Source organism: Euleptes europaea, chromosome 1 (genome assembly GCF_029931775.1).
Source record: "Euleptes europaea isolate rEulEur1 chromosome 1, rEulEur1.hap1, whole genome shotgun sequence".
NCBI lineage: Eukaryota > Metazoa > Chordata > Lepidosauria > Squamata > Sphaerodactylidae > Euleptes > Euleptes europaea.
The window spans coordinates 169,216,162-169,240,932 of record NC_079312.1 but is presented as its reverse complement, the minus strand read 5'-3'; the positions used below and the strand labels follow the sequence as shown (position 1 = coordinate 169,240,932).

The 24,771-nt window shown below is 45.2% G+C and overlaps 1 protein-coding gene across 1 annotated transcript in view; it reads left to right on the top strand.

Moving 5' to 3' along the window:
• LRP1 (LDL receptor related protein 1) overlaps positions 1–24,771 on the top strand; it is a 400,693-nt gene that overhangs the window by 296,720 nt on the left and 79,202 nt on the right. Inside the window, exons 32-42 of the mRNA XM_056867046.1 lie at positions 2,243–2,337; positions 3,932–4,081; positions 7,575–7,718; positions 8,917–9,042; positions 13,278–13,409; positions 15,446–15,580; positions 17,510–17,639; positions 18,786–18,912; positions 20,840–20,991; positions 22,480–22,604; positions 23,828–24,199. Coding sequence (XP_056723024.1) covers positions 2,243–2,337; positions 3,932–4,081; positions 7,575–7,718; positions 8,917–9,042; positions 13,278–13,409; positions 15,446–15,580; positions 17,510–17,639; positions 18,786–18,912; positions 20,840–20,991; positions 22,480–22,604; positions 23,828–24,199 — 1,688 coding nt within the window. The remainder of the gene's footprint in view (positions 1–2,242; positions 2,338–3,931; positions 4,082–7,574; positions 7,719–8,916; positions 9,043–13,277; positions 13,410–15,445; positions 15,581–17,509; positions 17,640–18,785; positions 18,913–20,839; positions 20,992–22,479; positions 22,605–23,827; positions 24,200–24,771) is intronic.

The window sequence follows — 24,771 nt, the reverse complement described above, 5'->3', positions numbered from 1 at the left end:
GCAGGTCCCTGTAGTGGAATGACCCAAATGGAATTTAATAGGCATGTCTAAGTGGATTTATTTCCTGTCTAAGCCCCGTAACCACCTCCACGTTAATCAACTGATTTCCTTCTTCTGGCCCCGATCTGTACATAGCCTGGTTATACAGGTTGAGTATTCCTCATCCAGACTGCTTGGGACCAGAAGTGGTCCGTATTTTTTGATCTTTCCGTACTTTGGAATATTTTTGAATTTTTGCATATACATAATGAGATATCTCGGGGATGGGACCCAAGTCTAAACACGAAATTCACTTGTTTTATATTTACTTTATATACATAGCCTGAATGTAACTTTAAACAATATTTTTAATATTTTTTTTGTGTATTGAACCATCAAAGGCACTGCTGAGGGCCTGTGAGTAATGCCTGCATGCTGGCTCAAAAGGTCCGGTTTTCGAATCTGTCCGGAAAGCAGATGTCCGGATAAGGGATACTCAACCTCTAGTGACAGTTGTGGTCTTAAAAGGGCCCTGCGGACGTATGAACTCTGTTTAGAGTTACAAATGACAGAGAGACTATCTGAATCCAAGGAAAGAAGTCTGTTTTTTGAAGGGAGGGTGTTGTGAGATGTGTGAAAGCCAGTGTGCCGTGGTTAAGAGTGGCAGACTCTAATCTGGAGATTCGGGTTTGATTCCCCGCTCCTCCTCATGCAGCCTGCTGGGTGATCTTGGGCTAGTCACAGTTCTCTCCAAACTCTCAGCACCACCTAACTCACAAGGTGTCTGTTGTGGGGAGGGGAAGGGAAGGAGATTGTAAGGCACTTTGAGACTCCTTAGTGGTAGAGAAAAGCCGGGTATAACAAACAACTCTTCTATTACGAGAGGACGGCTTGTCAGCTGGCTTACACATAGCTTGCTTGGTAAGGAAACCTTTATTGGGCTGGCAGTAGGCTCTTCCTCTAACAGAACTCTGTGTGTTTCTTCCTACACCAGTGTGGTGTAGTAGTTAGGAGTGGTGGTTTGGAGCGGTGGACTCTGATCTGGAGAACCGGGTTTGATTCCCTATTCCTCCACATGAGCGGTGGACACTAATCTGGTGAACTGGATTTGTTTCCCCACTCCTACACATGAAGCCAGCTGGGTGACCGTGGGCTAGTCACCGTTCTCTCAGAACGCTCTGCCCTGCCTACCTCACATAGTGTCTGTTGTGGGGAGGGGAAGGAAAGGTGGATTGTAAGCCGGTTTGATTCTTCCTTAAGTGGTAGAGAAAGTTGGCATATAAAAACCAACTCTTCTTCTTCTATATAAATGCGTAACATTTAATAAGCGCTATGGGTGTTTTGCTTTGGAACACCAACGTGGGATGGAGTGGGGTGTCGTTTGCAGGGGAGAGTGGGCTGGTGGAAGGATATGCTTGCCCCTGCTCCTGCTTTCTGATTCTCTTCTGCAATTAGCACCCCACTCCCAGCAGTTGTGCAATTGGAAGTAAATCACATTTGAGAAGGAAGGCCCAGAAGGGTAGAAACATTTACTGGGGAAAGTCGGGCCGGTGCAAGAAACAGAAGACGTCTTCTCTCCTGCCTGCCGGTTCTCCTCCACAAATCACGCCCACTTCCCTGCCTGTTCGCATCACTTTGCCAAGCATGAGTTGAGAAGATGTGTTTGCCAAACTAAAGGGTAGTTTCATCCTAGGCGATGGGACTGAACTTGCCAGGAAGTGAGGGTTTCAGTGGTGTTATTTCTATATTTCGTGGTACATTATTGCTGCACGTTGTTGCCTTGAAACAACATCCTCCCTCAGATGGAGCAGTTGGATGTCTTTTGACTAGTTGTGTTTTAGATTGGTTTTAAACTGTATTTTTGGTATTTACATGTTGTTAGCTGCCAGGAGCCCAGCTTACTGGGGGAGGGTGGGTTATAAATAAAACTACTCCTTCTTCTTCTCCTCCTCCTTCCTTCCTCTTCTTCCTTCTCCTTCTTCCTTCTTCCTCCTCCTCCTCCTTCTTCTTCTTCACATGAAGCCATCTGGTGACCTTGGGCTAGTCACAGCTCTCTTAGAGCTCTCTCAGCCCCACCTACCTCGCAGGGTGTCTGTTGTGGGGAGGGGAAGGTGATGGTAAGCTGGTTTGATTCTTCCTTAAGTGGTAGAGAAAGTTGGCATATAAAAACCAACTCCTCCTCCTTCTTCTTCCTCTTCTTCCTTCTCCTCCTCCTTTCTTCTTTCTTCTTCTTCTTATTGTTATTTGTTTTTCTGTTTCATAGGAAGCTCTACTGGACAGATGGAGATAACATCAGCATTGCCAACATGGATGGCAGCAACCGTAGCCTGCTGTTTGTAAACCAGAAAGGCCCTGTTGGTATGGAAAAAATTCCACCCCACTATGTCCATTCTTAACCCTGTGCCCATTGGGGGGTGGCCAGGAGCATGGACTCCCAGTGTTCCTCATTACTCACGGACGCCCTTTGGCCACATCTATATCCCTTTGGCTAAATGCAGTTCTTGGCTCACGACTGAAATTCATTTCTGAGTCCAGAAGTGGTGCGATCTTTTGAAAGAACCATGGAAATATCTTCCAAGTATTTGGGGATCTATTTCATCCTTAACATAGAGGTCTTCAGTATGCTTGAAGTCCTATAGCACACCCATTTTGGGGGAGGGGGTAGATGAAAGCAAACCAGACTAAAAGCGTGGAGGCATAATCCTTTGCAAAGGGAGTTCACATCTTCTGCGCCTGCTCGTGCACACATGAAGTGAAACGCATGGGAGTGAAATGCATGAAGCTAGAATATGCCTTCTCTCTGCCTTCAGCCTCTACCACAAACTTCTTGTCATTCTGGGGATTTGCAGTTTCACTCCAACTCCTGGAAAAATATGACCCCAGTCCTGTAGCCAGGAATTCCTTGGGCTCAGCCTGATTCAGAAGTTGGGCATGCATTTATATGGCCGCTGCATTGAAATTATGAGAAACTCCCTTTCGTGCATCCCCTTCTAAAACTCTCTAGGCTAGCAGCCATTGCTACACTGGGTTTACTCTTCAGATCAAAGCAAGCTGTAGTAGTGAGATGGGGAATGAGACAGAAGGCTGTAATTTGCTTTGTTTTCATTTATTTAACCAGTGCCTACCCTTTCATTGGGCCCGAACTAGCATTCTTATAGCGACAGTAGGGGGGTGTCGTACAGACGCATCCAAATGCATATCCCAGTGGGTTGGAGCCCCACTATAGCATTTTTGGGTGCGCAGAGGAGACCCTCCCCCATTCCTTCTTCAGCAGCTGAAAAGCTGGCTGTATCCAACCCAGCAGTACACACAAACGGCACTTTCACACATGCCAAATAATACACTTTCGATCCACTTTCAATGCACTTTGCTGCTGGATTTTATTGTGGCCATTTATGCTTGGTAATTAGCAGTGCGTTCCAGGCTGAAGCGCCCCACATTTTTTTTTTTAAGTTTTTCACGCTGAACTGTCATTCAGGAAGTGACTGCGAAGCCGGTGCATACCTACTTTGCATTACTTAAGAGCCCCTTTAACGCGACCTTTTGTATTTGCTCTGCCCCCACCTTGAAGAATCCTCTCAAGCAAGCATACAAAACGACAGCCGCGTGTTAGCTGCGCAAACGGCGGTTGGCTAATGGAAGGAAAAAGGAGCAGGCGAGTGGGGGTGGGGTGGGATTTCTCCTTTTGTGTCGGGACCGTGAATAGGCATTTTAAAGGTCACATTTTTAAAAAGAGCTTTGAGCGAGCATCAAAATTGACCCTGCATAAATGGCCTGTGTGAAATGGCAAAATCCACTTGCAAACGATCGTTAAAATGCATTGAAAGTGGACTGAAAGTGCGTTGTTCCGCTTCAGCATCCACAGGCATGAGGAGCAGGACTTTCGCTGAGGGTGCTGTAGCTCTTCCTCCATGCTTAGGCCAACGTCCCAGTAACGATTCTCTTATACCAGGCCTCTCCATCGACTACCAGGAAAGCAAGCTGTACTGGATCAGCTCCGGCAACGGCACCATCAACAGGTGTAACTTGGACGGCAGCGGCTTGGAGGTGTTGGAGACCATGAAGACCCTCCTGCGCAAGGCTACGGCATTGGCTATCATGGGTAAGAGCTACTTCTAAGGGGCGTGCGGGCGGGTGGGCAGCAAGGCTGGGAAAAGGATGAATTCTGTACGGGAACCCAGTCTGTGGTCCTTCATTCGAGCCCAGTAGCACCTTAAAGACCAACAAGATTTCCAGGGTCTGAGCTTTTAAGAGTCAGAGCTCCCTTTGTCAGATACCAGAGGGGAGCGTTGACTTTCGAAAGCTTATACCATGGGAATCCTTGTCAGTCTTTAAGGCGCTACTGGACTCAAATCTTGCTCTTCCACTGCAGACCAACATGGCTACCCACCTGAGGCTGTGGTCCTTTGTGTCCCCTTCCCCCATTTTTTTGGGATGCGCATGCAGTGAATGTGTTTCTCGTTTAAAATGTGCAGTCCACCCATCTTCTCACAAGGTTGGACTTCTCTTCAAGACGTATTGCATTTCCCCAGTGTTTTTGTTGTTGGGGAAAATGCAATTCATCCTCCAGATAGCATAGTTTTTGCAATTCCTATGGGATGGGATTACATGGGATCACAGGATCCTATTGGACGTTACTTTTTACACTGATATGCCTCACAATTTCCCTTTCCCCCATACTGGAATCATTTTTATGCCTTCTTTAAAAAAACAAACTTTACCAAGAAAAAGAATTGGCCTTTGTGGCACCTCATAAATTGTGGGACTTCCTGCCCCAGGATGTGGGGATGGCTGCCAACTTGGAAGGCTTGAAGAGGGGAGTGGATGTGTTCATGGAGGAGTGGGGTATTCATGGCTACTAGTTAAAATGGCTACTAGTCATGATGCATCCCTATTCTCTCTAGTACCAGAGGAGCATTCATATTATATTAGGTGCTGTGGAACACAGGCAGGACAATGCTGCTGCTGTCATCTTATTTGTGGGCTTCCTCGAGGTACCTGGTCAGCCACTGTGGTAACAGACTGATGGACCTTGGTCTGATCCAGCATGGCTTTCCTTACTTTCTTACGCTCTCATTTTATTTTAAAGAGCCCAGGCTTTCATAGAGCTTGCCCAAGTTAGATAGATATTTTTCAGCCTCTGCAGCTTCTGCAAGATCTTTAGTCCAACAGCTTTGTGTTCTTGACCCTTTCTGTTCCCAGCTGCCGAAAGTGGCCAGAGGGGAACCAGCCACGTGGATAGGTGACGTCTTTAAGACTTCCTTGAGGGAAGTGGTCCCTGTGGCACTTAGGGAAGCCATTGTGTGAGTGCTACTAAAGCAAGCTTCCCTTGATGCCTCATTTCTAGAAATACAGTCCAGTCTCTGGCATTTCCTACTTGGCCAAATTGGTCGGTTTGCATTCTGGAATCCTAGCGTGTCTTGCCAATGTGCTGATGTCACTTCTGTGTCCATGCTTGAATTTGAATGTCCCCATGCCCTAAAACTCCTGCCGCTTGCCTGCGCTTGGCTGGCAGCCCTGTGCACTTCTTCCGTCTTTCTTGGCTTCCAGTTTATTCATAGAATTATAGAGTTGGAAGGGACCACCAGGGTCATCTAGTCCCAACCCCCTGCACACTGCAGGAAATTCATAACTACCCCCCACACCCCCAGTGACCCCCTACTCCATGCCCAGAAGATGGCCAAGATGCCCTCCCTCTCATCATCTGCCTAACGTCATAGAATCAGCATTGCTGACAGAGTTCCTGGGCACAGTTCAAGGCTCTGGCCTTGACCTGAATGGTTTGGGACCAGGATGCTTCCAAGGACCACTTGACTCAAAAATGAACTTACCGATACCCTGAAGCGATCTGATTAGGTGTGGTTCTGTGTTCCTTTGCTTGCAGAAACCTGGAGTTAGAAAACTTAGTAGCAGTACCAGGGCTTAGGAATCCCTTCCCCCTGGAACAAGCAAAACGGCAGGAAGCTTTTCTGTAAATTGGTAAAAACTATTCTGTTTATAAGCGGTTTTTTTTTAACCTGCTTTGAGTTCATTATATGGCCTCGTGTTGTTTAATCCTCCTGTTCTGAACGGCAGCATTGGTTTTATGCACATAGCTGGCTTGTCTCCATTTTGCTGGTTTTAATGGGACAATTGTTTATTATTAGTTATTAATGTGTTTAGACTGGTTTTATTACTCTAAGCAGGTTTGAGGTCCCTTGTGACCAAAAAGCGGGGGGTAAAATATTTTAATAAGTCTAATAAATGACTACGGTTTGCTGTGTCAGATGCTGAAATGGGCTGAACAGTAGCAAAAACAGAAGGGCATTGGTTTGAATTTTGAAAGGAAATGCCCCCCCTTTCCTTTTATGGTAGTTGACCTTTGGGCCTACTCATTTCTGTACGACCCCAAACGTCTGCAAGCTCCCTTGCAAAACTCGAGATTCAGCAAGACTAAAATTGCCCGGGCGGCACATCCAGTCTTGGAAACAGGCGCCGGTCGGATCACAGACTGTTTCTTGAGGCCATCATGTGCTGGAAGCCAGACACCTTCTTACCACGCTGCACAGGCTGTTGCTCTTAAGTTGCACTGCTGGCAGCTTCTAATCGGACTTTGAGCTTTCCATTGGTCTACTGCTTGAAGGTTCCTCTTTCTTGATCATGCTCTCTGCCCTCTGTCTGACCTGTGGGATGCCCGGACTTTCATGCCTCGCTTCTGGCCTTTCTTGAAAGCAAAACTGTAAGCTGTTCACACTAGGGTTTCCAACCTCCAGGTACTAGCTGGAGATCTCCCGCTATTACAACTGATCTCCAGCCGAGAGAGATCAGTTCCCCTGGAGAAAATATCCGCTTTGGCAATTGGATTCTGTGGCATTGAAGTTCCTCCCCAAACCCCGCCCTCCTCAGGATCTGCCCAAAAAACCTCCCACCGGTGGCGAAGAGGGACCTGGCAACCCTAATTCACACACACACACAGCTTAACATTTGGTATGATTTGATTAAATTAATCATACTCATAAACTGACTCCGTGTCAGGCTTGTGAATCCACAGCACAAGCAGAAGAAGAAGAGTTGGCTTTTATATGCCGACTTTCTCTATCACTTAAGTGAGACTCAGACCGGTTTACAATCACCTTCCGTTCCCCTCCCCACAACTGACACCCTGTGAGGTAGGTGGGGCTGAGAGAGCGCTAACAGAACTGTGACTGGCCCAAGGTCACCCAGCTGGCTTCATGCGTAGGAGTGGGAAACAGATCCAGTTCACCAGATTAGCCTCCGCCACTCATGTGGAGGAGCGGGGAATCAAACCCGGTTCTCCAGATTAGAGTCCACCACTCCAAACCACTGCTTTTAACCACTACAACACACTGGCAGGTCACAGATTACAATATGTTTAGATATATACGTCTGACCTGCTTTGGTGAGGTTTTCTGCAGATTTTCTCCACTGTCCCTCACCATAAGTTGGCTGTGACTTGCCGGCTCTTTCCACCCACATATTCCATAGTTTATGGGGGTCGCCAAAAGTCATCTGTGACTTGACAGTCCTTTCCACCACCAAACAATTGCACGAGCTGTCCTTCCTCATGCATCTAAGCCTCGCTGTCTGTCTCGCAGGCGACAAGTTGTGGTGGGCTGACCAGGCTGCTGAAAAAATGGGCACCTGCAACAAGAAGGACGGGACGGAGGCCGCAGTGCTGCGCAACAGCACCACCCTGGTCATGCACATGAAAGTCTACGACGAGAGCATTCAGCAGCAAGGTGAGCTCTGGGGCTGTGCAGATTATTACAAGCCTCAGCTCTGCTTCAATCCAGGGGAGGGCCTGAAGCGTCATGGGAAAATAATAGGTGAAACGCCCATGGTACCCCACATACTTTCTGGGATAGACTATGCCATTGTGGTAGCAAGGACTTGGGGGAGGCAGGCTTCAGGACTTGGTGGTTCTTAAGGGAATTTCAGTCACTCTAAAATAGCCTTTCTGATTGGCCAAAGAGGACCAACCTTGCCCCTTTCAGTCTGTGAAGCCACATGGTCATGCTGAAACCTGCTCATAACTGCCTTGACATAGAATCATAGAGTTGGAAGGGGCCTCTAGGGTCATCTAGTTCAAAGCTTCTTAAACCGTGGGTAGCGGCCCCATATGGGGTCGGGTAACTGAATGCGGGGGTCGCGAAAAATTTGTCAACAGTAAAAAGTTTCTGTTTTAAATTGTTTTAAAATAATTTTTTTAATGATTTATTATGTTTGATTTGTATGCCTATTTTATATACCTATATACCCAGGGTCACGTAAAAATTTCTCGGACGAAAAGGGGTCGCGAGTGAAAAAAGTTAAAGAAGCTCTGCAGAGCAAAGCTTCTTAAACTGTGGGTCGCAACCCGATATGGGGTTGCGTAACTGAATGTGGGGGTCGCAGAAAATTTGGCAACAGTGAAATAATTGTTTTTAAATAAATTTCTTTATGAGTTATTATCAGTAAATGTTTGATTTGTATACCTACTTTATACACCTGTATGCCCGGGGTCACGTAAAAATTTCTCAGACGAAAAGGGGTCGCGAGTGGAAAAAGTTTAAGAAGCCCTGCAGAGCAAAGCTTTTTAAACTGTGGGTTGCGACTCCATGTGGGGTTGGGTAACTGAATGCGGGGGTTGCGAAAAATTTGGCAACAGTAAAAGAATTGTTTTAAAATAAATTTCTTTATGATTTATTATCAGTAAATGTTTGATCTGTAAACATATTTTATATACCTATATACCCGGGGTCATGTAAAAATTTTGTGGGCGAAAAGGGGTTGCGAGTGGGAAAAGTTTAAGAAGCCCTGATCTAGTACAACCCCCTGCACAATGCAGGAAATTCATAACTACTCCCCCCCCACATCCCCAGTGACCCCTACTTCTCATGAGCTCTCTCTACACAGCAACGCCCCTTCCATCTCCTTATTTTGTTTCTGTTGTCGCAGGCACCAACCCCTGCAGTATCAACAACGGAGACTGCTCCCAGCTCTGCCTTCCGGTGTCGGAGACGTCGCGTTCCTGCATGTGTACGGCAGGCTACAGCTTGAAGACTGGACAGCAGTCTTGCGAAGGTGAGCGGCCGTCATTGGTCTCCCGTGGGGTTTTTTTGTGGGGTGTGGCGTACAGACGCCCGATCTCGTTTTTGGGGAAGGTGCTGCTCTGCACGTCTGAGTGGTGTTGGACAGTGCCTCCTGGTGGCTTGTGAATGTTCTCAGCTGTTGGCAATGAATGAATATGAATACGAAAGCCTTTATCGGCATTAAAAGGAAGTCGTATGGTGAAGTTTACAGTAAAATCATGATATAAGGGCATGCAGATATCACACGATAAGATTTACTATAAAATCATTTTTATAAGAACATGCAAATCTCTAAATTGGTTCCTTAGTTACTCAATCCTGACTTAACCGTTATGTGGTGCAGAGTAACAACCGCGTTCTCTAATTACGAGCTGAAAAAACCTGGCCACCAAGTCAATAATGATTGGATCCTGTATGGTCATGAGGCAGGACACCTTAGATTTGGCAGGCAACCGTTCCCTATCAGCAAGTAACGGGTCTATGAGATTAGATCGGCCCCTATCAGCCCCAGGATTGAAACATCTGAGCGTTTTACAAGTTCAAGCTTCTCTTGGTTCATGCTTCTCACACTCCATGCGTCGAACAGCTTTGGACTTTCTCTTGGCAATGAAGCCACAAATGCCTTGAGTTAGCCCTAATTAACCGAGGACAAGTCCACTATACTTGACACTGAACTCTATGATAATTTGAATATACTTCCCTCCCCTCCACATGTAGCTGATGCAGCTGCTTCTTGAAGGGGGAGAAAAAGAGGGGGGAGAAACCTCTGACAGAAAAAAAATGTGCAACGCACCAGAGGTTACAAGGCGTTTATCTACTCACTTGATGTTACTACTATTTTGTAATACTTTGGAGTAGCTACAAGTGATTAAAGAAACGCCTTGTAACCTCTGGTGCTTTGCACAATTTTTTATCTGTTTTGAAGGGGAAGAGCATAAGAGGTGCCCTGCAGGTCCCAACCAGGGGTCCCTCTAGTCCAGCATCCTCTTTCACACAGTGGGCTACCAGTTGCCCTAGAAGGCCGCAAATAGAGCATCAAAAGGCATCAGCAAAAAAGAGCCCTGCCAGATCAGGCCAGTGGTCCATCTAGTCCAGCATCCCGTATTGTGCAGTGGCCAACCCAGTTGCCCCAGCTAATAGGAATAACCTCTCCACTTGGGTGAGTGAACACTAACTGGAGAGTTTCACAATCCCGTTTATGAACAAGTTCATCTTGAATATCAGGAGGATCTGTGAAACTGCAGAGCTCTCTTCATCTCTTCCTTCTGTAGAGGAGAAGTAGTTGAGCTCCCTTGGGTGAACACCGGCACCTGGGGAAAGAATTGAACAAGCCCTTGTCTGGTCACATTCACACAGATATTTCAGGAGTAGGGGAGACGTATCTCTTTAAAGCAGTGTCTTATCGCTCAGTTTAGCACCATTCTGAAGTTCTCCTCTCTACGCCTTTCTCTAAATCTTACATTTTCCTCCTCACAATCTGAAACCTTAACATTTTTTTGTCCTGCCGTAAGTGGCTGAGGTGAAAAATCCTCAGAGAGAGAAGGACTGTCAATGGACTCCTGCCTTTACTTCTAGTGGCTTCACTCTGAAAGTGTGTTTATTTGTTTTATTATACTCTTCCTTGTCCAAGAGGAATCAGGGCAGCATACACAGTTCCATCAGTCTGTCCCTTCCTGCCCCCAGCATCATCAAGTAATAGGTACAGATGGTTTGAGGGTAGGGTTCCCAGGTCCCTCTTTGCCACCGCTGGGAGGTTTTTGGGGCGGAGCCTGAGGAGGGTGGGGTTTGGGGAGGGGAGGGGCTTCAATGCCATAGAGTCCAATGGACAAAGCGGCCATTTTCTCCAGGGGAACTGATCTCTATCGGCTGGAGATCAGTTGTAATAGCAGGAGATCTCCAGCTAGTACCTAGAGGTTTTAGCTAAATCCAAAAATGCGTATGCTGACTTAAACACAGTTAATGAAACCACAGCACCAGCTCATTAATTAACAATAACCATGAAATACCACAATTAATTGTACATCATTAGATGATATAATTGAAAATATGCCAAAACCACAAAAGTATAACAAAATGCACGGTTGCTTCACCCCTGCCAAATCCTTGGTCAAAAAATAATACAGAAGGAAAACGGTGATTCCGCAACGTCCAATAAGTCAACTGAGAAATATGAATTCCAGGTGCAAAGTCCAAAGAATCACAACTAAGAAATACAAAATGTCACTTCCGGATAAGTAGGCGTTTCGCAATTATGATTGCTTCATCAGTTGTAAATGTCCAGTTCTAGTTCTCCTTACTCCAGTGGGGTTATCAACGTGTAAACGGGTACAACAACCTCTGTAATAGATAAACCAAGATCACATATGCACCTTCTTACATATTAAACAGAAGTATTTTTAACATTTATAACGTTTTTAACACTTTTTAACATGTTTCAATGTTTTTAAATTTTAATTTTTTAAATTTTTAAAAATTTTTACACCGTTTTAACATTGTTTTAACATATTTAACATTTTTAACATGTCAATCAACTAGCCAAAAGATTAATAAGAAATTACCTATGATGACCAGTAGACCCTCACGGTTCCTCAGGCTTCTGCCATAACTGGTAAGGAATGCTAACCCTGACCAACATTTTATTCCGAAGAGTGGTAACAGCTGCGTTACCTGGTTAATTAAGTCAAGACAAAAAAGGAAATTTCTTAAAGAAAACAGGAAAGGTCAAATTCGTTATTAAGACCGAATGGGGTCATAGTTTTGAAGAGATGGATGAACCTCATTTCATTCCTATGCATAATTTTTGCTATGTCCTCGAGGACATGGGGACGCGGTTTGTACTGCCATAGCGCAAAAAAGAGAAGGTCCCTGTCAGAATGAGACTTCTCAAGGTAGTGTCCCGTGAGTGGTGCCTCCAGGGTCTTAGTGCGGATCCTTGTTCTGTGCTCCCCAATGCGGACCTTAAGGGGTCTCAATGTTGAACCGATGTACATTAAAAAACACGGACATAAAATTGTGTACACCACGTTTGAAGAGGAGCAGTTGGTAAACTGTTTTAATCTGAATTTAAAATTGGAATTTGTGGAACCGACTTCTTTGGACTTTGCACCTGGAATTCATATTTCTCAGTTGACTTATTGGACGTTGCGGAATCACCGTTTTTCTTCTGTATTATTTTTTGACCAAGGATTTGGCAGGGGTGAAGCAACCGTGCATTTTGTTATACTTTTGTGGTTTTGGCATATTTTCAATTATACCATCTAATGATGTACAATTAATTGTGGTATTTCATGGTTATTGTTAATTAATGAGCTGGTGCTGTGGTTTCATTAACAGTACCTAGAGGTTGGCACCCCTATTTGAGGGGAGGAAACAATGGTAAACAAACATAATAAATTCATTCTCCATCAGTGGAGAAAGCATCTCGGTGTGGATTTCTCCCATCTGAGGGGGGGAATTAGTTAAGGCCTGTGTGGTGACGATACCGTAAGAAAAAAGGTTAAATTTCAGAGCTTCTTGCCCAGAGCTTCCCCCCACCCCCCAAAAAAAACGGGAAAGCAGATTTCATTGACTTCTAAAGCTGAGAAGTCAGTCATTATAGGATGTAGCCAACTTATATTGAAGCTATTACATAGGCCGACACATGACTTTACTAAGCCTGATTCATGCTGTCCAAAAGCATTATAGGATGCTGCTCTGATAGACACTATTTTCACAGTGGGAGTTTTTTCTGGGCATTGAATCAACTATGTGGCATTGTTCGTTGTGTTGAGAGCTAGAAGGTCAGCCTTTCATAAGTCATACTAACAATAAACAGTACCACTCCATTTTGGCCTGCTTCTTCAAGGCTTAACAAAGGAAGAGTAACTTTTACAGGAAACCTAAAAACCGCAGCAAGATATAGTCAACCCTTGCATGTCAAACATACTGAGAAATTCCATATATTAACTGAATTGCATATATGAATAATGCTACATTCCATCCTCCTGTAATATACTGTATCAGGCTACCAGTCCAGTTCTATCTCAATATTGTCAACTAATAGTAGCGTCCATCCCCCACGAGGTACCATTTCCAATGTCTGTCCCACCTCTAAGATCCATCCCTGCCCCTCTACCTGAGATCCTGCCATTGTAAAGGCTTGGAAAAATGAAACTGAGACCATTGACATGCTAACCATATGCTCTGTCACTGATCTGTGGGCCTTCCCATGTGCCTTCTGACATGCAGGGGTTGGATCTTTCCTCCTCTATTCTGTGCACGAGGGTATCCGTGGCATCCCGTTGGACCCCAACGACAAGTCTGATGCGTTGGTGCCTGTCTCCGGGACCTCACTGGCTGTCGGCATTGATTTCCATGCAGGTAAGTGAATATCTTATAAAAACAAAGTGTAAACGGAGCCCTGTGGCGCAGAGTGGTCAGCTGCAGTACTGCAGTCAAAAGCTCTGCTCACAATCTGAGTTTGATCTTGACGGGAGTCGGTTTCAGGTAGCCGGCTCAAGGTTGACTCAGCCTTCCATCCTTCTGAGGTCGGTAAAATGAGTCCCCAGATTGCTGGGGGTAAAGTGTAGACGATTGGGGAAGGCACTGGCAAACCACCCCCTAAACAGTCTGCATAGTAAACGTCGGGATATGATGTCACTGCATGGGTCAGGAATGACCTGGTGCTTACACAGGGGGCTACCTTTACCTTTTAAAGTGAATGTCAGACATGTGTTTGCTGTGCTGAAATTTTCAGTTGTGGGGGGGAGATAAGCTGCCTAGAAAAAAAAACAGGAATAAGTAGCTTCTCAATGGGTAGACTGGGGTATCCTAACATTAGTTCATTGCCATGGCCTCTTTGCAGTCCCACATGGGAACTGCGCTTGCGCAGGCCTGCCTGTGCAAGCGCAGTTTTCATGTGTGCCTGCAAAGAGGACCACTCGATGAGCAACAGTTACAGGTAAGCACCACTGTTTTATTCCTCCCACTCCATAAGCAGGATTATGTAGATATGTAGATTATGTAGATATTTCTCCCACCTTTCTGGTGGGAGAAAGCCCCTCCCAGTTCCAATTCTGCCTGCTTTGCAGTGACAAGGATATTTCAGAGCTCCTGCTCTCCACTTTTCTTTTCAGTAGGAAGCTATAGAAAGAACATTTGCCTAAGAAGGATGGGAAGAACAAGCACTATTGCTTTGGAGCGAAGGGAGGACGGCATTTCTGAGGATTCCTTCGTTCTGCTCTTTAGAACACTATGTTGCCTCCTGGACATTACAGTGTGTGGAGTAAACTTTAATGTAATGAGAACTGGGCATTAATCCTCATCCAAATAGGAAAGAGCTCAGCAGACCACAGGCAGGGGAGTATATGAATGTAGAGGATTGAGTGTACAATAGACTTGGTGTTCCCGTGTCTCCTACAACAAATCTCACACGTAGGGTCTGGGCTTCTACCCAAGTCAGAATTTACAAGCCTGCCCATGCTCGATCCTAAAAGAGCCCTGCATCAGGATTACAGAAATTAGAAAACAATGCAGTAAAAAACCCAAGAAAAAAAATACAATAAACACTGCCATAAGCCACAGCCATTGTCCCTTTATTAAAGCATGTTACCTATGATAACTGTGTTGGTGTTGAAAGCTATTTTATTTAAGCTCTTTCAGTGCTGGGGTTCCACATATCTCCCCAAAATGTCCCTCTTCTGGGTATACTGTCTTTTCTTGTTGAGAAAGACTTTGGACCACAGCGGCAAGATTTGTTCTTGCAAAAAGGTGGAGGGAGGCAACCAACTCTGCCAGATACAGACTACTGGAAATATAAAATGATGAAGTATGCCACAATGGCCAAATTACCCACACGATAAATATAACTGATGAGGAAACCCTCGAACAGTTCAATGAAAAATGGAATTTGTTTTATAAATATATGGAAACTAGTAGTTGAGACTATAACAATAGCAGTAGTTTAAAAGGTATAATCACTGGTTGAAGTATAGTGATTTTCTAGTGAAGTTACTTTCTAGTAGAATAAGGCATAAAGGTACAATCGTTGGTTAAAGTACAGCGAAGTTATTTTCTAGTAGAACAAAATACTTTATTGATTAATCGCAGAAACAGATGTGGTAACTACGTTGAACTTTTTATGCTGAAACGTTCTTTTTTTATACATACTGTATATATTTTATCCGTAGACGGTCCCCTATCCCTCCTTTCCCCCCTTCTGTATCCACTTTTTGAAACAAATAAAAAAAGAAAAAGAAAAGAAAAAAGAGAAAGACTTTGGGCCCTTGTCTCCAAATTGCAGATCTTTTGGGTTTTAGTTGCTGCTCAAAAAGAGAATTCGCTTGATTTCTGGCATATCTTCAGTGTGCACGTCTTTTCCCCGCTTCCTACCCAATGCGTTTCCTTTCCTCCCTCAGATAACGACACCATCTATTGGGTTGACATGGGCCTGAGCACCATCAGCCGTGCCAAGAGAGACCAAACGTGGCGGGAGGATGTGGTAACCAATGGCATTGGCCGGGTGGAAGGCATAGCTGTGGACTGGATCGCAGGTGAGACCGTGTGGGATTCACATTCCCTGGGATCAGAGCGAAGAGGGAAACGCCAATACCCCCCAGCAGAGTGGAGAAGGGACAACTGGCAGGCTCATGGTGGTTACATTTTTGGGTCCGAGGAACACACCTGGGTATGAGCCGTACCGTTTAATTCCTAAATCAGAGTATATCTTTGTGGGGGAATTTGGATACCACTTCTTTCATGCAGGCAATGCATTAATGCAGAAAGCCAGCGTGGTGTAGTGGTTAGGAGTAGTGGACTCTAATCTGGAGAACCGGGTTGGTTTCCCTGCTCCTCCACATGAGCAGGGGACTCTAATCTGGAAATTAGATTTGATTTGCCACTCCTCCACATGAGCGGCGGACTCTAATCTGGAGAACCGGGTTTGATTCCCCACTCCTTCACATGAGTGGCAGACTCTAATCTGGAGACCAGGGTTTATTTCCCCACTCCTCCACATGAAGCCATTGTGGGGAGAGGAAGGGAAGGAGACTGTAAGCCGGTTTGATTCTACTTGAGACTGTAAGCCGGTTTGATTCTGCTTAAAAGGTAGAGAAAATCAGCCTATAAAAACCAACTCTTCTTCTTCTTCTAGCAAATCCATTGCAGGAGAAGACGCAGGTTAAAGGTTGCTCCTCATGTAGTCAAGGAGCCGCTCTCTTTATCCTTAGCGTCTGCCCTTGCTTCGTGGCCAATGCAATTTGATGATGTGTAATGAGAGAGTGAGGAACTTGACGCATAGTCCCCTGTCGTTCAGTTCCCAGCGCTCTTGTCTCCTGTGCTGAGAGCTCTCGTCTCCAAATGTGAATGAAAACTAGACCCACCCGGGCATGGGACGGAGCTCTTGTAAGTCCCAATCTGAAGATGCCCTCCTACCCAGAGCGAGAACGAGCCTTGGACTACTTACCGTGAAGGCTCCTTCTGCTCTGGGGTACGGAGGGCATCTTCCCCTCCCTACAGTTACTCACAGCAGCCAAATTTAAAATAAACAAATAAAAATAAATCAAGCTTTATTGATCTAAAACTCATCTACAGTAGACTACACAGTAGTCAGGAAGGATGAGGCAATGACATGCCTCCCATTCCTTCTTTGACTCTTACAACTAAGTTCTTATTCTAACTTATAGTCCTCTAGATGTTGTCATGCATGTTTTAATAAACTCCCGTTATTGCACACTTAGGGTCTTCTGGTTGGACCCGTGGAATTTTCTGTTTTTGCCTTCCTGTCTTTATTACTTTTCACTGCTCGGAAACTACTGGAGCTAAGGAGGAGGGAGGGGTCATTTCCCTTAGGAGACAGGAAGTGTTTAGTTTTTTGTTCCTGCCTCCCTGAGCAAGAGAAGGAAAATAACGCTGTGTTATTTGAGGGCAAGATGAAAAATTCTCACGGGCTGGATGTGGTCCACAAGCTGTGGTTTGCCTGCTTCTGAACTAAAACAGTATAGGTCACACACACAAAAAATTATTAAATATGAATATCTATATTATAACAACAAAAATTCAGTTCCTTAGAACAAAGCTCAGTTCTGTAATATTCCAACTGGTGTAAGATCCAAAAAGTTACTTCTTCATGAAGCCAAACAGTTGTAAAGGAAAGCCCAAATCTGGATCGTTTCACCAAATGACATAAGCTCCAAAAAAATCCTTCACAGAAGCGTAGTGATGAATTCTCCATTAAGCACAGCACGTATGATCAATCTAGGTAATCCACCGTTTTGACAATTTAATACATCCTTATTTGCATGCAAAATTGCATTCCAGAATAGAAGGAACAAGAGCGCAGTGTTATAATATAGATATTTATATTCAGTGATTTTTGTGTGTGACTTATACTGTTTTTGTACAACTGTCTTAGGTGTAGAGGTGTTATTTGTATACTACTGCTTCTGAACTAAGTCATCATTTCGTGCATTTCTTACCATTAGGAAACATCTATTGGACAGACCAGGGCTTTGATGTCATTGAGGTAGCCCGGCTCAACGGCTCCTTCCGCTACGTGGTGATCTCACAGGGGCTGGATAAGCCACGAGCCATCACGGTGCACCCTGAAAAAGGGTAAGATCAGCTGTGGTGAGTGGGATTACTTAGAGCAAAGGCCAGCTGATAGTGACTGGAACAGATACGGGGTGCGATTCTATGTGAGGGAAGTAGAAGCTATTGATTTAGAGTTGGGGGGAAGATAGGCCTCTTGAATACTCATCCAAATCTTGTATGGACGTGGGTTCCTTTGGCTCAGGGTGCGTCCCATGTTCCCTGGGAGTAGAGCCATGGGGGGTAAAAAGTCCCAGTCTTCAGGTTATAGACCCAGAGGGTCAGATCTGGATTCCTTACAGTCACTATTGGGTATACCGCAGGCTTGATCATCTGAGGTAACAAGGAATCACAGGGAGAAGGGTCCTTTCAAATTTCATCCTCCCTCTCTCTGCAAATAAGGAGCAGTAGTTTGAAATAACCCTCACCGATATGAAAAGTAGGCCTTATCTACTGTAGAGAACTCAAAGAATGACTAAGTCACTCCCTCTTCAACTCTACTCAGTTAGGAGGCCACTGGAAATATGCTATGGGTGTATCTGGTGATGGAGTCAAAGGATACAATATTGGGCTTTTCCTGAATTCTGGGACACCAATAATATCTGCCACTGTTGTTCAAAATGGTGGTTGCAGGAGAAACGGTCTGTGATCCCCCAACTTCCTGTCTGGGAGGAGAGACATGAGGGAGGTCAGTGGATGATGTCAAACTGTCATCTTAATGTGTTGGATCCAGACTAAATTTTCAACTACAGGAAAGGGGGGGGGCAGTTTCCACTGGTTCCCGACCTCGTGCTACAGATCCTCGATTCGACATCCTGTTCTTGAGGGTTCGCTTCCCTTCAAGAGCAGTGTTTTGAGGAGATCGGTGGACTGCAATGTGAGGGGGGGATATGGAAGAGTTCCATTCTGCAGTGGACATGGAAAAATTAGCCTGAATCCAATCAGGCCATGGTCACCGCCATGTATGTAAATAATCTGATTCCTTGATTACTTAACACTTGCAGCTTAATGAACGCGCAAATGTGAGTTCATTGAAAAGCCTTGGGCTTCAGGTGAGGCAGAAGACATATCTGCAAGGTCGAAGTTGCTGTTGTCCCGGGATGAACATGCCCTTCGGAGCTTGGTAGAATATTTACTGACCCTGGCACTGGCCATTTTCTTGTTCTTCAGGTATCTCTTTTGGACAGAGTGGGGCCAGTATCCCCGCATTGAACGGTCCCGGCTCGATGGGACAGATCGTCTCGTCCTCATCAACAACAGCATCAGCTGGCCCAATGGGATCTCCGTTGACTATGAGGTATGGTTGATGGAGGCCGGGTGGGCTAAGAGGATTAACAGTATTGTAGGCGAGGGTCATCTGTAAAACAGACGTCAGGCTACAAGATTGATTTATTTGCTTACTTTATTTTGACGAAGGTAGCGATCAATCGCTAATGCAATTTCTCCGTCCCATTGCGGGGATGCCAAACCGTGTTTCCAGGGTAGCTCGTAGAGCGGAATTGGGCCAGAAATCCCTTGAGGCCCTTGCGGGGCAAAGAGCCTTTCTGTTATACCATTAGACATTTGTGTCTAAAGAAGGGTTTATAAGTCTTATTGGGAAAAGATCAATTTGTGTCCTCTTGGGGGAAAGTTATTGCAAATCGATTGCAGCGGCTGGGTTTTAACCCTAATGAGGCGAACAATATGAATGAAATTAAATCTTGGGGCAACATCTCTTGATCTTAGTAGTATGCAGGAGAAAGCTCAGCAAGCCTGCTTTGTGGCCATTCGTGGTTTAATCCCCTCTAAGTCCATTCCACAATATGTCTTTAATTTAACTGTGTATCATTATAGAAGAACATTTATGTCGGCTAGGCTGAATGCATCCTGGCTATGGTTACCAATGGACGCTTTGCAGGCATTCCCTATTCAGATAAAAGCTGTGTATGTGGGGATATGGCCCATATAGAGACTTTAGAACATATTTTTGCTGTGCTGCTATCATTGGGATGATTTGAGTTGGAAATATTTAGGGCAAATTTTACTGTATACATTTTATCTCTCCCCACAGAGCCAGTGTAGCATAGTGGTTAAGAGCGGTGGACTCTGATCTGGAGAACCGGGTTTGATTCCCTACTTCTCCACATGAGTGGGCAGATGCTAATCTGATGAACTGAGTTGGTTTCCCCATTCGTACATATGAACCCAGTTGGGTGACCTTGGGCTACTCACAGCTCTCTTAGAGCTCTCTCAGCCCCACCTACCTCACAGGGTGTCTGTCATCTACACTTTACCCCCAGCAAGCTGGGTACTCAATTCACCAACTTCAGAAGGATGGAAGCCTTGAGTCAGCTACGTGAAACTGACTTCCATTGGGATCGAACTCAGGTTGTGAGCAGAGCTTGGACTGCAGTACTGCAGCTTACCACTCTGCACCATGGGCCCCTATCTGTTAAAAACACATCCATTAAAAGACAATCACTAAAAAAAAAGCCAACACCATTATAATCCGTTGTCAGGCAAATCCTCAGTGAATCAGCCCTAGTTCCCTTTTAAAAGATGGTTCAGATGCCACTGTCTAGCACTCCTAAAATCTCTGATGCAGGCAGTAAAGGATAGCCCAGATTGGTTAGACCTGTCCCAACCAGAAGCTGGGGGTGCCTGGAGGATTAGGATTATGGTCCCAGCCTTATGACCACATATACTTACTCTCCTCTTGAGATTCAATTTGAGTTTGCAGCTGAAAAGAATACACATGGGTTGCGCATCTGGGTACTCCACATCCAGTCTGAATCCATGTTAGCAAAATGGTTTCACATCCATAGGCCATTTATGCAAGGTCAGTTTTTATGCTCGCTCAAAGCTCTTTTTTTAAATGCGACCTTTAAAATGCCTATTCACAATCCCAATGCAAAAGGAGAAATCCCACCACCCCACACACTCGCCTGCTCCTTCATTCCTTCGTTTCCACAGCCATTAGCAATCGCCGTTTGCATAGCTAGTGCATGGCTGTGATTTTGCATGCTTCCTTCGGGGATTCTTTGATCCGGGGGTGGAGCAAACACAAAAGGTCTCGTTAAAGGGGCTTTTAAGAAATGTGAAGCAGTCACTTCCTGAATGACGGTTCAGCGTGAAAACCCCCAAAAAAATATTCGGGGCACTTCAGCCTGGAATGCGCTGCTAATTACCAAGCATAAATGGCCTAAGATTCCTGTGTAACTCACTAGGATGGCGTGTTTCTTTAGGACGGGAAGCTTTACTGGTGTGATGCCCGGACAGATAAGATTGAACGCATTGACCTGGAGACCGGTGAAAACAGGGAAGTTGTCCTGTCCTCTAACAACATGGACATGTTCTCGGTGTCAGTCTTTGAGGATTACATCTACTGGAGCGACAGGTCTGTATCTCAGTGCTATAAGGTGTAGGAGTTGCCAGAGCAGAGAAAGAGGTTTTGAAATGGCTGTCTCTTATTTGCCCAGGCAAATTTGTTTTAATTTCTTTTCTATGGGGACTTAATGCTCATCATGGTTGGATATTTTTTGTACCCATTGGGCCTATTACATATTTGAATTTTGCCCTGTTCCAGCAATTACATTGTGCATGTGTTCATGGTATGTGTGCAAGTTATCATAAATATGAACATGTGCATGTACACACATAAGAGGACTCCAGAGAAATCAGGAAGGCCGTAACATGTGATTTGGGTGAACAGTTGAGTGTGTGCAGAATTACATAGCTATGTTTGAAGTTGTATTCTCAATCCTAGAGTTAGCAACATAGATCAGCGCAGTTTGTCTGCCCAGCTTAGGGCCACCCAACATGGTACCTATGGGTGCCACGGTGCTTGCTGACACTTGGTGCCCGACAAGTGTTTCCAGAAAGTGGCCAGGGCTGGGTGGGGCATTTGCCCAGCAGGGCTTCTGATTGGCTGTGCAGACTGGAGATCTGATTGGTGGTGCAGATTCTTTTTAAAGGGGCAAGGGAGCATCAGCCGCCACAGCACAAGGATTTTCATTTTGTGACGGAAAGTAAGCTGCGTGTATGCAAGGAAATATTTTAAAATAATATAATTGAAAAAGGCATCCTGTTAAATGGATCTTCTGCCTGAAATGTTGAAGAGTTCCTGTTAGAGTTATGCATATCTTCCCTCCCTGACATTTTGTGGTTGTCGCCACTTCCTGTGTCGGAATTCCAAAGGAGACTACAGACTGAAAAAGATGGGGGCCCGTTGATTTAGAGTGTTGTAGCACATAAGGAATTCATTTGAAACAGAGGGAAGCTGATACACAGTGAAAAATTTTTCTCTCTGTTTTTAACCACCACCACCCCAAAAAAACACAGGGAGAAATCATGAGGGAAACTCTTGGGCAAATAGAGTGGCAAAGCAGAGGTGAAAGGGACCTTGCTTACCTCAGATACATAAAATTACTCAGAACAGATGTGTGAACAAACAAAACAAATGCATATCGACAGCACAGCGATAATCACATTAGTAAATGAAATATGTTTTCATTGTATGCTGATAGTATGCATGCTTATCATATCATTTGAATAGGGCTGCTGTGCCCAGTCATTCATAGGGCCACATTTATGAACGCCAATACCAGTCTGAAGCAGTGCAGAATGTATATAAGTTTGTACTTGCGTTTGGGTATGTAATTTTAGATGAATTAATCATAGGAGAAAATGTGTACTTGGGTGATCTGTGATGTACATCTGCAAAGCAGAGGGCATGTTTTAACTCATGCGCAGTTACAGTTGCGCATGCACGGAAGGTTCTCGTCTCGCTTCCTTGCTGCCTGTTTGTGTTCAGCCAAACGGCAGCTGCTTCAGCTCTCTGTGGTGCGGCTCATTCTCACACACCTGCCTGTGCCCCTCTCTCTAGGACTCACGCAAATGGATCCATCAAAAGGGGCAGCAAGGACAACGCTTCCGAAATCGTCTCTCTGCGCACGGGAATTGGAGTGCAGCTGAAAGACATCAAGGTGTTCAACAGAGCCAGGCAGAAGGGTGTGTGAAGATGTTTGTTTACAAAATTTATACCCCACCTTTATGCCCTCATCAGGTCCACCAGGGCAGCTAATAGATTAAAAACGTACACAATAAAAATACATCTTACAAACCCTTAAAGCCAAATAGAAACACATCATTAAAACAATTAAAACCAAGCTAAATGTCCATACAACAACATAAAAACAACAGTTAAATCATAGCGCAGGAAGGAGAGGTCAACGGAGGGAATGCCAGATGAAACAGAAAAGTCTTCACCTGCTGGTGGGAGGGGACAGGTGAATTTCCCTTCGGAGACAGTTCCAGACATTTGGTGCCTAGACTGAGAAGGCCCCCCTCCCGAGTTGCCACTCGCCTAATCTCAAAAGCAGTCAGGTAAAATTGTAAAGGAGTAGGTGGGCCTTCGGGTATGCTGGTCCCAAGCCATGTAGGGCTTTAAAGGTCAATACCAGAACTTTAAATTGTACCCAAAAACAGATTGGGAGCCAGCATAGATCAGCTGAGACTGAAATGATATGATTCCTACGACCCACTCCAGTCAGTATCCTGGCTGCAATATTCTTCATTAATTGAACTGTCCAAACACTTTTCAAGGGCAGCCCCTCATCGAAGAGTGTATTGCAGTAATCTATTCTAGATGTAACCAGGGTGTAATCTAGATGTAACCACAGTGGCCAGGAAAGTGTATTCTGCCCAGGAAAGACCACAGTAGGCTGAACAGTCGAAGCTGGTATAAGGCACTCCTGGCCACAGCTGCCATCTACTTATCCAGCAGTAGGCCTGGCTCTAAGAGCCCCCTGAAACTACAGACCTGTTCCATCAAGGGGGGAGCAACCCCATCCAGAATGGGTGACACCTTAAGTCCCGGTCAGACCTTCTGCTCACCCAGTAGCACTTCCATCTTGTCGGAGTTAAACTTCAGTTTCTTGATCTTGGGCAAAATCTCCCAGTTGAAGATTAACAAAAATCCAGCATATACAACTAATTTCACAAATGGATGGCTACCCTTGTTTGAATTTTTTGGAAAATCTAACCAGCAAATCTACAAAAGGCCATTATTATTATTATTTACCGGGATACATGGCAATTGCAGCATGAGTGGAACTAACTGTGGTGGGGACTTCCCTCCACCAGGCTAGCCATACTCTTCAGGTCAGACTCTTCAGGTCAAGACCAGTGCTTTAAATTGTAACCCTGGTTTTTATTCTGTGCTGCTTCTCCAGGTACCAATGTATGTGCTCAGAACAACGGCGGCTGTCAGCAGTTGTGCCTGTTCCGGGGAGGAGAGCAGCGGACGTGCGCGTGCGCCCACGGCATGCTCTCCGAGGACGGCGTGAGCTGCCGCGAGTATGATGGCTACCTGCTGTACTCGGAACGGACCATCCTCAAGAGCATCCACCTGTCAGACGAGAACAACCTCAACGCCCCCATCAAGCCGTTCGAAGACGGCGAGCACATGAAGAACGTCATCGCCTTGGCTTTTGACTACCGCTACGGCAACAAGGGCAGCAACCGCATCTTCTTCAGCGACATTCATTTTGGCAACATCCAACAAATAAACGATGACGGGACTGGGCGAAGGACCATAGTTGACAGTGAGTACTTCGGATGCTGCTCTTTGTTCTTCCCTGAGGGCTCCCTCTAGGGCACTGGTTCCCAACCAGGGGTCCATGGACCCCCAGGGGTCCGCGAGGACTAAATTAAGGTCCGCGAAACAAAGTTATAAACCCATAATAAATTAATATTTTCAATTAAAAGTTCTCTATTATAAAATATATATTCAAATATTATTCTAAGTTTAATGTTTAACTAACAGTTATGATTAAAGTTTATTTTCAAATTCTTGGGATTTTTATTTTTGAACCTTGGGGTCCCTGCACCGAACAAAAAAGTCCTAGTGGTCCCTGGTCAAAAAAAGGTTGGGAACCACTGCTCTAGGGAGTGCCCGAAGGAGGGCAGGCTGGTCTCCATGGGCCCTGGAGAATAATCCTTTCCTTTATCCCTAAGAAGCTCCTTGATCCATTGATCTTAAGAACACAAGAAAGGCCCTGCTGGATCAGACCAAGGCCCATCAAGTCCAGCAGTCTGTTCACACAGTGGCCAACCAGGTGCCTCTGGGAAGCCCCCAAACAAGACGAGTGCAGCAGCACCATCCTGCCTGTGCTCC